The 13,375-nt window shown below is 44.2% G+C and overlaps 1 protein-coding gene across 1 annotated transcript in view; it reads left to right on the plus strand.

The window, feature by feature from the left end:
* Positions 1-13,375, plus strand: part of CDC40 (cell division cycle 40) — a 1,027,131-nt gene that overhangs the window by 756,035 nt on the left and 257,721 nt on the right. Inside the window, exon 12 of the mRNA XM_069607756.1 lies at positions 5,275-5,408. Coding sequence (XP_069463857.1) covers positions 5,275-5,408 — 134 coding nt within the window. The remainder of the gene's footprint in view (positions 1-5,274; positions 5,409-13,375) is intronic.

The raw sequence follows: 13,375 nt of genomic DNA on the forward strand, positions 1-13,375 counted from the left end.
GCATATCCAAGTTAGGCCATGCTCTCATCTGGTCTTTCTGTCTGTTTTCAATTAATAATGATAGAAGGGCAATATCTTTAATCAGCCTGGTGTTTATTGCGCTCGATTCTGACTCTTTAGCAGAACGGGTTGCAGCTACGCTGGAATCCACAGCCACTGCTGCTCTCCCGCCGTCACGAATATCCGCAACACACCTTTTCTGAGCCAAGGTAGGTTTAATGCCAAGTGCTGGGCTGCCCATAGGTGCGTTTTGCAGCCCAGTAAGTCGATCAAGTGTTGCTGGCCTTGAGGGAGGGGATGTTATTACCCCCTCGCAAAAGAACACTGTCTGTTCAGAGAAGGATTCCAGTAGGTGCTCGTTTTCCAGCAGGACTTTATCAGATGGTTCATTCAAGGACACTTTGAATGTTGGGTTTTCTTTATCCGCATCATGCATCCAGGGGTTCATTGGTGGTATTGTCCGGGAAGGGATAGATGCATTTCCCTTAAAAGAAAAAAAAAACAGTGCTTCTGGCCGCAATCCGTTGACCCTTCGCCCAAGGGACTTTTGGGGGGCCACTTGAGAGGGGTCAAACCTAAATTGGCTTCGGACACAGGTGGAACTGATGGAATTGGTTCTGGGGGGCTGGTGAAGGCAATTGCAAAGAAGTCTCTTCTTGATAAACCTTTTGGATCATTGCAGTGGTTAAGAAGTTCTTGCTGACAATAGCTGGACTTTTCATCGCGTTCGATGGGTCGTGTGACGCTGGGTCCTGATAGTGTTGGCGCAGCTTGGGCTGAGCTCGGGGAGCCCACCTCAGTGGGGTCAGTATTCTTGCATAGTCTGTGAAAAGCAGCGATGGGTGGGGAGGCAGGAGGGAGCAGAGGGGAGGAGCCTGCGTCTACCGATGGTTTTGAGTTCTCTGCGGCAATAACAATCTCAGTCTCAAGCCCTTGGGGCGCCGCAAGCGTCTCCTCCCCCCCTTGACCCTGGACTTATCCTCATCTTGTTTCCAGAGAGTGGGGCAAGCATTACCTTTGCAAGATGCATTTGGCTTCTCGTCCTTTGGGTCGCTGACCCTTTTGCCATGCAGGATGCTGTTAGAGGCTGTTGGCTCCGTCCCCCTCAAACAACCTCACACAGCCGCTCTTTCTCCATTCCGCTATGTATTCTTTATTAATGAGCATGTGAATCCATGCCAGACACCATGCTGGAGAGGGAACAGGTTACTGATCTGTGACTATTGTTCTCCAGCATGGGTCTGGCATAGATTCACATGCAAACCCTCCCTTCCGACCCCTCTCCGGCTCTTCTTGGTTATACTGCCACTTTACGTGCTTACCAAATCTGAAGATGGCTACCAGAGGAGGCTTAGGGGGTGGACTGTCATTGGCTAGTATGACCCAGAGGACAGTGATTGGTTTAAAGGAGAAATAGTTTATAAGTGAAAGTGAAACTATTTTTCTTTTTTACCGAGGATTCCCAGCCTGACGCAGAATATTCATGAGCATCTGAATCCATGCCAGACCCATGCTGGAGAACAATATGATTTTGATTTTGAGACTTTCTAACGCGCACCAGACAGACTTAACTGCATTCGGGCACAGATGATAACTATCAACCAAGAATAAAGTGTGTGGATGATTTGTACGATCTGTAACTGAAATTGCTTATTTAAACAGGAACAGTTTTAGCATCCTTCTGACGTCCTCTGATTTCCAGTGGGAGCTGGTTTCATGATTTGGGGCCAAACGCAGCAAATCTCCTGTGCCCTCTGGATGCCAGTTTCGACCTTGGTACACAAGCCAATAGTTTGTCTCCAGAACGGAGGTCTCTCATTGGACAGTAAAACCACACCCTAGCATTGATGTATTCCGGTGCTAGCCCATTGAGTCATTTGTACATCAGGCAGGCCACTTTGTATTTAATCCAATCTGCTACCATTAGCCAATGGAGAGATCTGTGTAAGGCTGAAACAAGGTCCCTCTTCCTCAGATGTCCGATCAACCTGATTGCCGCATTGTGAGCCTTCTGTAGTCTGAGAACTTGTTTTGCTGGAATCCCTGCCATCAGACTATTACAGTAGTCAAGATGCGGGCTAGTCAGTACTCCTATCACCACTGCATGATCTTCCATCGGAATAAACGGGAGGACATTCCTCAGTATCCGCAGTGAGTGATACACTGCCTTCACCTTGACCCCCACCTGTGCTTCACTGCCCACATTTTCTTGCCATATACACTCAAGCTTTTTAACTTTCTTAGAATATTGAAGTTCCTCGCCCAAAATCAAGGTGGGCGGCATCAGTCTTTCTACCATAATTTTCCCTTTTGGCCAAAACAGTACTACCTCGGTCTTGGTTGCATTCAGCTGCAGATGATTACATGCCATCCATCTATTGATTTCACCCATACACTGATTGATCTTCTCAAAAGCGTCCTCAATATCTTTTGTCTCAATATAAATTTGCGTGTCATTGGCTTAGTAGCGGACCCTCAACCCATGCCTCCTCAATTTGAGTACCAGACGAATATACAAATCAAAGATCAATGGGGAAAGAGACGAACCCTATGGGACCCCACAATCTAAAAGTAGTATCTCTGAAGTAAAACCCCCCAGCATGACCCGTTGAGTCATATCCTTCAGAAAGGAGCTAAACCATTTCACCACTTGTTCTGATGCTTTGGCAACCTTTTTGATTTTTGATGCGTTGGTGCATGTTCTGATGGTCCACTGTGTCAAAGGCTGCGGACAGGTCCAACATCAAAAGTACTGTGGAAGCCCTCCGCGGCCTCCAACAGATCATCATGGACAGCTAACAACGCTGTCTCCGTCCCGTGTTTGGGTTGAAATCCAGACTGAAGTTCATCCAGAAGTCCCTTGCTGTCCACAAATGTCTCAAATTGGACACACACCACCTTCTCCAAAATCTTGGTTGGCCAGCACAAATTTGCCACTGGGTGATAGTTCTTTAAAACTGTTGGGTCCAGGTTCGGTTTTATTAGCACAGGGTTCACCAGCGCTCGGTTTAGGGCACTGGGAACCTGGCCCTCAAGCAGTGATTTATTCATAAAAGCAGTTATGAAAGGTGTAATAATGGTCGCCAAATGCTTAGTAGTGCGTGCTGGTATAGCAAATGCCAGATCATTGGTTGGCTTTAATTGGAGGATCGGGGATTGAATGAATCCCTCATTCACACACTGGAAGTGGAATCCCTCTTTCTCTTCCTCCTTCTCTTCGAAATCCATCTCTCCTGTGGGATCCTCCCATTTCTCTAAGGCCCTCACACTGGCAATACTCTCTTTTCCTTAAAAAAACTGTTAGACTTGGTGGCTTGGGTCTGTGTGGGAATAATTGGTTCCGCCGTGCATGCTAACCTCCTAAACCTAGAGACCACAGCAAACACTGCCCTTGCTTGATTTCCCGCCTGCTCAATTTCCTTATGTAGAAATTTTTTTTTTTTTTTGGGTTTCAAATAAGGCTATTTTATACTTTTTTTAATACCCCCCGTGGCCCTAACTGCATCAGTATACAATTTGGTTGACCTCCAAAGTGTGTTTGCCTGTCGCACCTGTTTGCGCAGCAGGGCCAACGCAAGTCCAAACCAAGGTTTGGATTTCTTGGTTTTTTTCAATTTCAAAGGGGCATATTTAGAACATATGTCCTCTAAAATATCTGATCCCATTTTAAAGAATTTTCACATGGGAGCAGGACATCAGTGCCTGCTAATCTTTCCTGCACTTCATCTCCTGGAATTTTGGCTAGGTCATCTACTTTACACCAACACTTGCGTATTCTCCCGTCTTCCTCCAGTTTGTATCTCCTTTCCAAACATTCCAAATAGTTGGGTACAATGGGATTGTCTCATGGAATCGCACAGTCCTTCCTCTCGCTGCTATCAGATCTAGGCAATGGCCTTTGTTATGTGATATTGTTGTCATAATCTCAAAGCTGTGGTTATCCAAAAGCTCAGCCAATGCGGCTGTTTTTGGATGTGTTGTACTCTCCAACCACATGTTCCAGTCCCCCAAACACAAAAATTATGTGTTTACTTACCTGTATTTACAGGTAAGTAACTTGTTCCTTCTGCTGCTTGTATCTGCTTAGATTCACATGTGCCCATCCTTCCTCTCCTTTTGAAGTAGAAGGGACATAGACATCTTACACATTCTTTTCTTTTCTTCTGTACTCACTCACGCATTCTATAAGGCTCCCTCATGGCAGAACTAAAACAACCGCTGGGACCTCAACGCATGAAGGATTTTGGTTACACTAAATGTCATATTAGGGATAGTGTTAGTCACCCCCATGTCGACGTCCCTTTTCAATCTTTGAAAAAAAGATGCAATACTCTGCGATTACCCGGACAATATGAACAGCATGCCAATCTAAGCAGATACAAGCACCAAAAATACGATTAGGGTGAGAAATGTATGTCATATATAAGGTAAGTAATAAGTAATTGATGGCACAGGATATATTAAACCTTTATTGATTTTTGTTAGGTAAATCTGAATTGGTTTTCATGAATAGTAAAGGGTCGAAACAAGGTGTGGCTCACTCTTAAATCTATTGGTTAAGACAGTTACATACAATACACACTTTGCAAGTGTCTGTTAGGAGTGTTGCAACACCTAAGACCTAAAGGAACACAATCATTTAAGTAAAATACATTCAATTCAGTGCTGGGTCTCGGAAGGCACTATTCACTGGTAGAACCAGTGGACATGAATAGGCCTGTAATTCTCAATCCAGCAGGATTGCTGCGTCATCCAGGCAAAATCAGATATCCGTAACCAGAGGCGTTGCTGGGGGTGGAGGGGCTGGCTAAGAGGGCTATAGCCCCTGCTCTTTTGTTTGTAGCCCCGGATAGAATCTCAGAAGCTACAACCAAAAAGCTGGCTAGCCCCCAGTCTCGACAGTTCCGACATTAGCGTAGCCCCGGGTAACCTATTGAACTGTAGACAACTGGGGAAACGCATTCAGCTAGGTGGTTTGATTTCCTCCACATACATAATTGGGTTTCTTCTGAACGTGAAAATTGCAATGCAAAGTGTTGGAATAAATGAGAAGTGGTGTGTGGATGAACCAAAACAATGAAGAGGTCTTATTGAAACGCGTTTGGTTTTATTTTTAAGTACCCTACAGTATGGTCCAACGAAGATTGTTCTCATTAAAATACTTCCCATTAACCTTTGCAGTTGGCAAAGCAAAGTTCCCTCGGATCATGCACATTTTTTACCAGGACAGTTTTAAAGTAAGTTTCCCTTCTTTTGTGTCTTCATTTTATTTAGTGGGACATTCGAACTGGGGAGATTGTACAGGAATACGATAGGCATCTGGGAGCTGTCAACACCATCACTTTTGTCGATGAGAACAGACGCTTTGTGAGTACATCCGATGACAAGAGTTTGAGAGTCTGGGAATGGTAAGATTGCAATTTCATATAAATAGCCACGCTGTTTGAAAAGTTGTAACCAATGTACTAGCTGTACAGACCAATTTCATGCCGGTTGTGAAATCATTAGTTGCTTTGAAGCTGGTAAACTACATATGTAGATGGATTCATTTGTTTGGATGCTTTCATAATTGTAATTCACCTTGGAGTGAAAATCCCATTTAGAAATATTTGTTTTTTCCTTGTATATTTTATTGGAGAAAGTAGATAAAATATGTTTAGAACAGAAGAATGTACATAGGAAAAACAATGACTGGATCAGTATCATTTCTGGGTGATTTAAACTTCGAAGTGATGGGGTAGGGCAAATTGAGAGCGAGAAAGGAAAAACTGTGCGGTCCGTGTTATTGAAAACCAATCGAACATGGGAAATAGCAAGAGGATGGGTTAATACTCACAACATACCAAAGAGGAATAGGGAGGTGTTTTGGGGTGGAGAGTGGAGGCTGGAGGCAGAGGTGAGGGGGAGGGGTGTATCCAGGACCTACCAGTGGAGGAGGGGAAGGGGTTGGGGGTTGGCGCACATGCTACAGAGTAAACTACCGAAATAGTGTTCACAGATGGATCAACACAACAGTATTTTGACAGGGATCCTGCTCAAGGGGGTGCCTGCAGAACAGTTATGCACTTGACATGGCAAGCACTGATACAAAATAAACAATTGTATTTATGCTTCCTGTTCAGTACTGCCGATGTGCAAATTACTAATAAGCAGATATATCTCAAACCCAGGTTTTATCAGGCAAATCTTTTGTTGCATTTTGCCTCCATACTTTTCCAAATTCATTTTGTGGCCTTTCTTGTGAAATGCACTTCATAGATGTCTTTCTTGGAAAGGGAGGCACTGGGACAGTGTGTTGAATTTTCAGCTGTGTGTGCATGGTGCTGGTTAAGCTCCTTCCTTTTCACTTATGGTTGTTATTGGAAATATTTATAGTACCACTCCAATTAAAACTAAATTCATGGAATTGATTCATGTGATAGGTATGGTGACAAAATAGAATCCTGTTCATGTTTTCCTTTCAAGTACTGCTTTATTTTTGGTGGGGGGTGGATTTCCAGTAAAGCTTTACACTTTTGGTTCCACTAGAAACCAAACTGTTGAATTTCTGCATCTGAAGTCTCACATAATTGCTATGCCATGGAGCAGCCCCATGGATGCATGCCACATTGTACAAATGAATACCAAATACATAATGTAATTTAGAAAATGCACTACTTTCACTGAAACCTGAAGATGAAATGGGATGGTAAACTGTCATCTTATCTTGACTTTTCCATCCTTTTGAAGTTCAACAGGCAGGAAGAGGGTGGCCATGTTGCGCTTATTGGATGTCTTGCAATAGTTTGCTTCTTCAGTAATATCCTGGTGTGCATGAAAACACCTGTGATCATGTCATGAGTCCAGATTACTGCCATTTTCCTATTAATGATTTGCACCATCTGCTGCGTTTTCTTGTCATTTCATTTGGCTCCTCAATCTATCTTGGGGTGACTTGTGCTTGAAACGAGGACTCAATGGGCAATTGTGGATTTCCAAGAGAAGCCACAGTAACATTGCCGATTTGTCTTTCCACAACGGCAAGCTCATTTAAGCTTTTGTTTAACTGAAGTAAGGCTAATGGGTACAGTGGACTAAGTTTGTCTGTAGTGCAAGCCATTGGCTCAGAACTCGGAAAAGTTGTTTCCTGGCACATCTCACTGTATGCTTTTCGGAGTTAATATGAAATTGAGGCATGGGAGACCCTGATCCAACTAAACGAAAACTATGATGGTCAGATTTAGAGATTGCCCATATAATTTAGGAGTAACTTGTGTTACTGTTCTTAATGACATTCCCATTGTTAATTTGTCAAAGGTGCCCATCTAATGTCTGCCCAAATCTTGAACTTTTGTGCACAGGTCCCCATCGTGTTGAAAATGTGTTTGCTTTCAGCATGTGCTCCCTGTGTTACATGAGTTATTGGATTGTGGCCTTAAATAATTACTACACCTCTTTATAGCAATGAAATTGATTGGACACTCTGTAAACAGAGCTTTAACCTGCTTTGGAGAGGAAGCTCTATACTGTTCAGAATACAAATTACATTGTTTTACGCAAGACCAAGAAGGTTCTAAAAAGTTGAAGGAATGTATTTAAATATACAAACAATGTGTAAACTACAATTACAATTGTCCAGATGTTTCAAAAATAAAATCACTAGTGGCAATAGTGCTTGTATTCTTAAAAAAAAGAAATACATTGGACCTGTAGTCTAAAATGTGTGTTTGTATTCTTTCGAAGTGATTAAATAGGTTAATTCATCTTTTTAGTACTTCGTCGTCATCTTCTGTTGATATAATCTACTGTTTGGATAGCGTGAGGGTGTAGAAGGAGACTGGCAAAGAGGGTTCATGATTTGGACTAGTGACTTTTATTAATACCCAAAAAACATAGCTGTCACTATTTATGAGGTGATTGCCCTACCTCAACCTAGGAAAACTCTGTGATCTGTCAGGATATCCGTCAAAGTAAATAATGTTCTCATCGCCCTCGGTTAGTAATCACTAAACTAACCCTAATATTAAAACTCAGGCGGATAACTAAATTAAAATTTGTGAGTTTAACCAGGAGAACGACTGTTTTTCTTGGTTTTCCTTTTTCTGTCTTCCAATAGAAATGTTTGATAAATGCTCTACAACAAAAGGGGGACCACAGGAATGTGTACTCCCTTCTCCTGGCTCCTTGGTTCTTCACTGTATTTATGACACTTCAGTAGCAACTTTCAATATCTCCAACTCCTTCCAGGCAGTATCGAAACGTGGGTTGCTCTCCTGATGAGCGTCTGGTATCCCTAAGCCCTCTCATTCTTTAGCTGTCCTTGTCTTCTAGTTTATATATCCCCTTGGATTATCACATACAACCGATGCAGTCACGTCTGGTAGCTTCTTGTTTTGTCCTCCCTCCCCTTATTTGTCGAAGGGGACTCTTCCAAATGCACGTCTGTGCTATTCTCCTAGCACGTCAGCCTAGCCCTGCTGACATCCCATGCTAAAAGGGACTGCTTCTCCCACAATGCCTTTCTTTCACTTCTGGAAATCCAGGACCGGATCAGAGAAACCTAGTTGCTAACTCAAGGGCAGGATGACTAGGGTGATGTTGTCGAGAGAGGTCTCGGGTGGGGAGGGGTAATGCAGGGTTTGTAGAGACCTGGTTACCCCACAGAGGTGACTTTGACCACGAAGAGGACTGCCATAGAAGACTTACCTAATTCTCCCATTTAACTCTTCGAGGATGAAGAGTGCAACCCTGTGGTAACCAGAAACCCAGAAGAGATGACACCTCTTCCCCACACCAAAGAAACCCCTTTAAAAAAACGTACCCACAGCTGCAGCCACAAGAGTGGCTCAGCCACCCCACCCCCACTTGAATTAATTGGTGGAAACAGCCGGTTTAAATACAAGTTGGGATGCAAACTGGTATTGTACACTTCCCACTCCTTAAAGAATGCTCTGCTCACTGACTTGCTGAAAATAGCAAAATCGCACTTCAGAGGAAAGGGGACCTTCAGTATGAGACGGAGAGTGAAGGCAGCAGCTCACACCTTGTAATCGGCCTTCTTTCACAGGATACACAAAGTCGGGGAGTCCCTCTATCAAAAACTAACACGACCCAATGTTCTATGGGTAGGTTCGCACTCAGGATGGTCTACAACCACGTTTTAGCTCACTGTTCTTTTCACAGAGAAGAAATATCGTTTGCATATCACTTTGTCCCACCCACAAGGGCAGTCCAGCACCAAAATGCTAGCCAATTCTCCTCTGAACAAGAGTACCAACAGCAAACCCAGACACATGTTTTTTGCCTAGTCTGGCATCAGTGAGGTGAAGCTGTGCCTCTCTAAGCAAAGTGAGCAAGGGGTCCACGTCTGGATTACCCTGGATCTGTAGGCCTTTGAAAGACTGTTTTGGGGATCCACTCCCCACAGGGAACATTCTGCTGGCTTCCATGTGAGGCATACAAACTAGATTCTGCCACCATAAAAAGAATAGCCTCATCTCTTACAGCCACCCTGCAGTGTTTGGGAATGCAGGATACTGATACTCAGAACCTGCTCTGGGGACACTTAATGGAGGCCGCCATGTACATGAATTGCCATGGGCCAGTTGCTCCTTCAGCCCACTGGTGCTCTGCAAAAATATTTAACTGAGGAAATACATTCCTGTGGCATTTCTGTGAGGGAGCCAAGGGGGATTGGTGCTGCAGCTTTGGTTGCCCTTATGCCTTCAGCACTCTTGCTCTAGGTTTTTGGCGCTTGCTTTGCACTGTGGTAAACTTTAAACAAAAAGAGGTTTTCATCCTCCCTGCAAAAAAACAAAAGGAGAATGACTCGCTCCATTACTTCTGGAGCCCTGCCTGTCTTTCTCCTGCAAAGTGTTCCATGGCAATTGGGCGCCTAAAAAAAAGAAAACCTGCCTCTCCGTGTGCTTAAAAGGGAGTGGGGAAAATCTAAAGACAATGTTGACTTTCCGGATCAGAGAGAAAAAGTCCATCTCCAGAACAGGCCCTAATTGAAGAACAGAGAAGTCTTGGAGGATCAGTGGGCCCATGTTGCATTGATCTCAAAAACAAAAGAGGAAAGAATATCTAGAGGTGCTCACTCTGGCCTTAGTGTGCACTTCCAGGTGTACAAAAGGAGAAAAGAAAGTTGTACTTATGTCCTATAGCCAAAGTTGTCAGAGTACGAGCCGGGCGGGAAATCGTTGGCTGGGGTTTATTTGTTCACTTATGGGTTCTCTTTCTTTTCACTTTCTGCACTTGTCTTTGCAAGTTCTTGCTCACATATGTTCCTTTTTGTTTTTATGTTTTGATTTGGAATCTTTGTAGACTTTTAAGCCAGAGCTCCTCAGTCCCCTCTTTCTCAACTTTATACTGTTCCAATTACATAGGTTTAGGTTAAGAACATTTTCAAAGGTACTGGCATAAGTTCCCCATCTCGTCTTCTGTTGCCCCAGCAACCTCCTGTTCTCCCCGTTACCTCTCTGCCAGTTGGAGAATGTTGCTGGCTCCTACGTTCGCTCAGGTGATCTTAGGTATGTGGCCTCTCCTCCTTCTGCTTCGTCGTGCCCTCTGCTGCCCTTCTGCCATACAAGGGGAGTGTTGCTGGGAAGCTGCTTGCATTCTCAATGCCCCTTTCTCTGTGTTCGTTGGTCTCCCGTTCTCGGCTTCCGTTGCACCTTATACAGGCTTCACCATTTGGAAGCTGCTTACGCTTCCAGTTGCCTTCCTGGATGGTCTCAGCGTATTATGTTGGGCAGGTGGTGATATCATCACAAACTGCTGCAGGACTCTGTTTATCTGCCTTACAACAGTTCTCCTGTTGTAGGTTGCGCTGGGTTCCCAGTGTCTCACTTTGGGCTTCAGCCGCTCTTCGAAAGTCACGGGCACCGGGAGTACTAACAGGGCTGCCTCTTCCAGGCATGCTCATGTCAGGGGGCTTCCCAGCGAAGGATACTCTGCTTCTCCAGTATCCTCCACTCGCCCCAGTTAAGTATGTTCTTTTTCTTTAAAGAGATATGGTAATTTCCCTCTTCATGCTGGTATGTTCAAACAGGTATATGGTACGTTAGTCTTTGTAGCAATTAGTCCCATGTATGCTACTAGGCTGGGTGGCTTGGGGAGTTCCTCACAGGAACGGGTGTCCTTGTCCCCTATGGAGAGTCTTTCCCAGTGAGCTCCCACTTGCCCTGACCACTAGGGAGGGTCTTGCGGAGCAGGCTCACCTCCCTAGCCTCAAAGGGCGGAGCTCCCCCCTGGGGAGCAAGGACTGATGCCATTGATTCAGCACACAACCCCTGCTTAGTCTTTATGCAGCTGTGGCCCACCCTCCACTCAGTTTTATGGAATCCTGTGCCAATATGAGCAGCCTCCCCTTCAGTCCTTTGTACGAATACAAGAAACATTTAAAGTAATGTTTAATATGGCACTTCTTTTGGCCTGTTGAAAAAGTGTTTGTGTGCGGGCTGGAAGAACCTGCTCCAAGTTTGCTGCAATTATTCCAAGTGGTTCCTTCAAATGGGACTGTAACCTGCTTTTCGCCATTGAGGACCTTTTGGGAGACCAGGTGGTCTGGATTGTGTGGCAGGTGTGTGCGTGGTGGAAATTTAGTAGTGGAGAGTTGTGCTGAGCAAGCTTTGCATGGGCCTGCTTACGTTAATGTGATCTGGTAACAGGTACTAACAGTTGTTTATCAACAGTGTGTTGGGCAAGTAGTTTCTGGACGTAGTGGCGATTTGGAAGAGGGAATGGTAAGTAGATTAGTGAGTAGTGGGTTCTTGGGCTTGTGGATATTTCCCAGGCAAATTGTCCTGGTTGTCCTTTGGTATGGAGTGATAATTTGGGCATGTTCTTGCTTTCTTTGGCCAAGCCCATGTCAGTGCTTTTGAGAATTGCTTGATGTCCCATGTCCTTGGTGAAGGGAGCATGGTCGATTAGTGGCAGGAAGCAGAATTGATTTCTGTTGAGATGGATTTCTAGAATCTATGCATGGTGAACACATTTTAGGAGGCCAGCCCAGTTATGGTGAGCAGGGAGCTCTGGGAGTATAGCCAAAACCCAATCAAGGTCGCAATGGAGAGCAGTGAAGGCTTAGTCTCAGGAGAATGTGAGTGGGGTCAGGGGCCCTCAATGAGTTTACACAGTATAATACACAGTAATTCAATTTGTAGAGTCAGTTTGTTTATTTATTTGTAACACGCGCCAGACCAGGAGGTATCAGGGCGCGAGGACAAGCTAATGTTAAGCTTACATGGTTACATATTTCGGGACAAGGGAATGTTGAGTTTACATATTTACATATTACAGTTAAGCTTACAAAGTTACATAATGCAGTATAGGGAAAGTTGAGCTTACATATTTACATAATGCAATAGCAAAGTTTGCAGAGTATAGATATTACAAGGAGATACAAAGTGATGCAAAGGGAGGATGGCATTCAGAGTGGCATGTTAGTTAAGAGTCATCAAAGGTAAAGGGTGGCTAATGGCACAACATGAAGTGGGGAAGAAGTTAGGAGAAGCTCCTTTATCTGAACTAGCTTAGTGATCATTAGATTTAAACCAGTTGATAATGTTTAGTCTGAAATGTGGGTAGGTTTGGTCCGCTCTGAGGTGGGGTGGAAGTGAATTCCAGAGTTGGGTGGCTTCAACAGGGAAACTATTCCTGCTGATAGTAACTCGTTTGAAGTGGGGGATAGTCAGACAATTGGTGCAAGCCGCTCTCATATGTCGGAGAGAAAGTCTTTTGCTAAACCTCCCGATCAGGTAGCGAGGAACCATGTTATGAAGGGACTTGAATGTTAGTGAGGCGGTTTTGAGTCTAATTTTATTGAAGGTGGAAAGCCAGTTAGCATGTCTCCTAGCTGTTCATATGTGCTCTCTTTTAATCATTCCTAACGCTGCTCTCAGGGTGTTATTTTGGAGAGTTTGAATTTTCTTAGTGATATGTTTGTTGGCTCCAATGTAGAGGGCATTGCAGTAGTCCAACTTGGATAGCACAAGTGCTCTTGCCAGTGTTGTGCAGCTGCTTGTTGAGAGGAAGGGTTTTGCAGATCTAATCATAGCATTCACTTCTTTTGTCAAGATGAGACAGGAGTCAAGGTAGAAGCCTAATGGTTTTACCTCCATCACCTTGATCGTGTTACCATCTATGTCAAAGGAAGTATATTTGTGGCCAAGTTTTTTAATGTTAGGTGTAGTCCCCAGGATGATGAGTTTTGTTTTGTCATCATTCAGGCATAGACCATGGAGTGCCATCCATCCCTGGATGATGAGGTATATCCTATTCACCAAGGCCAAATCCTGATTATAATCCCCTGTAAGTGGGATGAGAATCTGGGTGTCATCTGCATAGTTAGTGTAGGTGACACCAAGACAGTCCAGATCATCAAAGAGGGGCT

Source organism: Ambystoma mexicanum, chromosome 4q (genome assembly GCF_040938575.1).
Source record: "Ambystoma mexicanum isolate Mex_15411 chromosome 4q, UKY_AmexF1_1, whole genome shotgun sequence".
In the NCBI taxonomy this organism is placed as follows: domain Eukaryota; kingdom Metazoa; phylum Chordata; class Amphibia; order Caudata; family Ambystomatidae; genus Ambystoma; species Ambystoma mexicanum.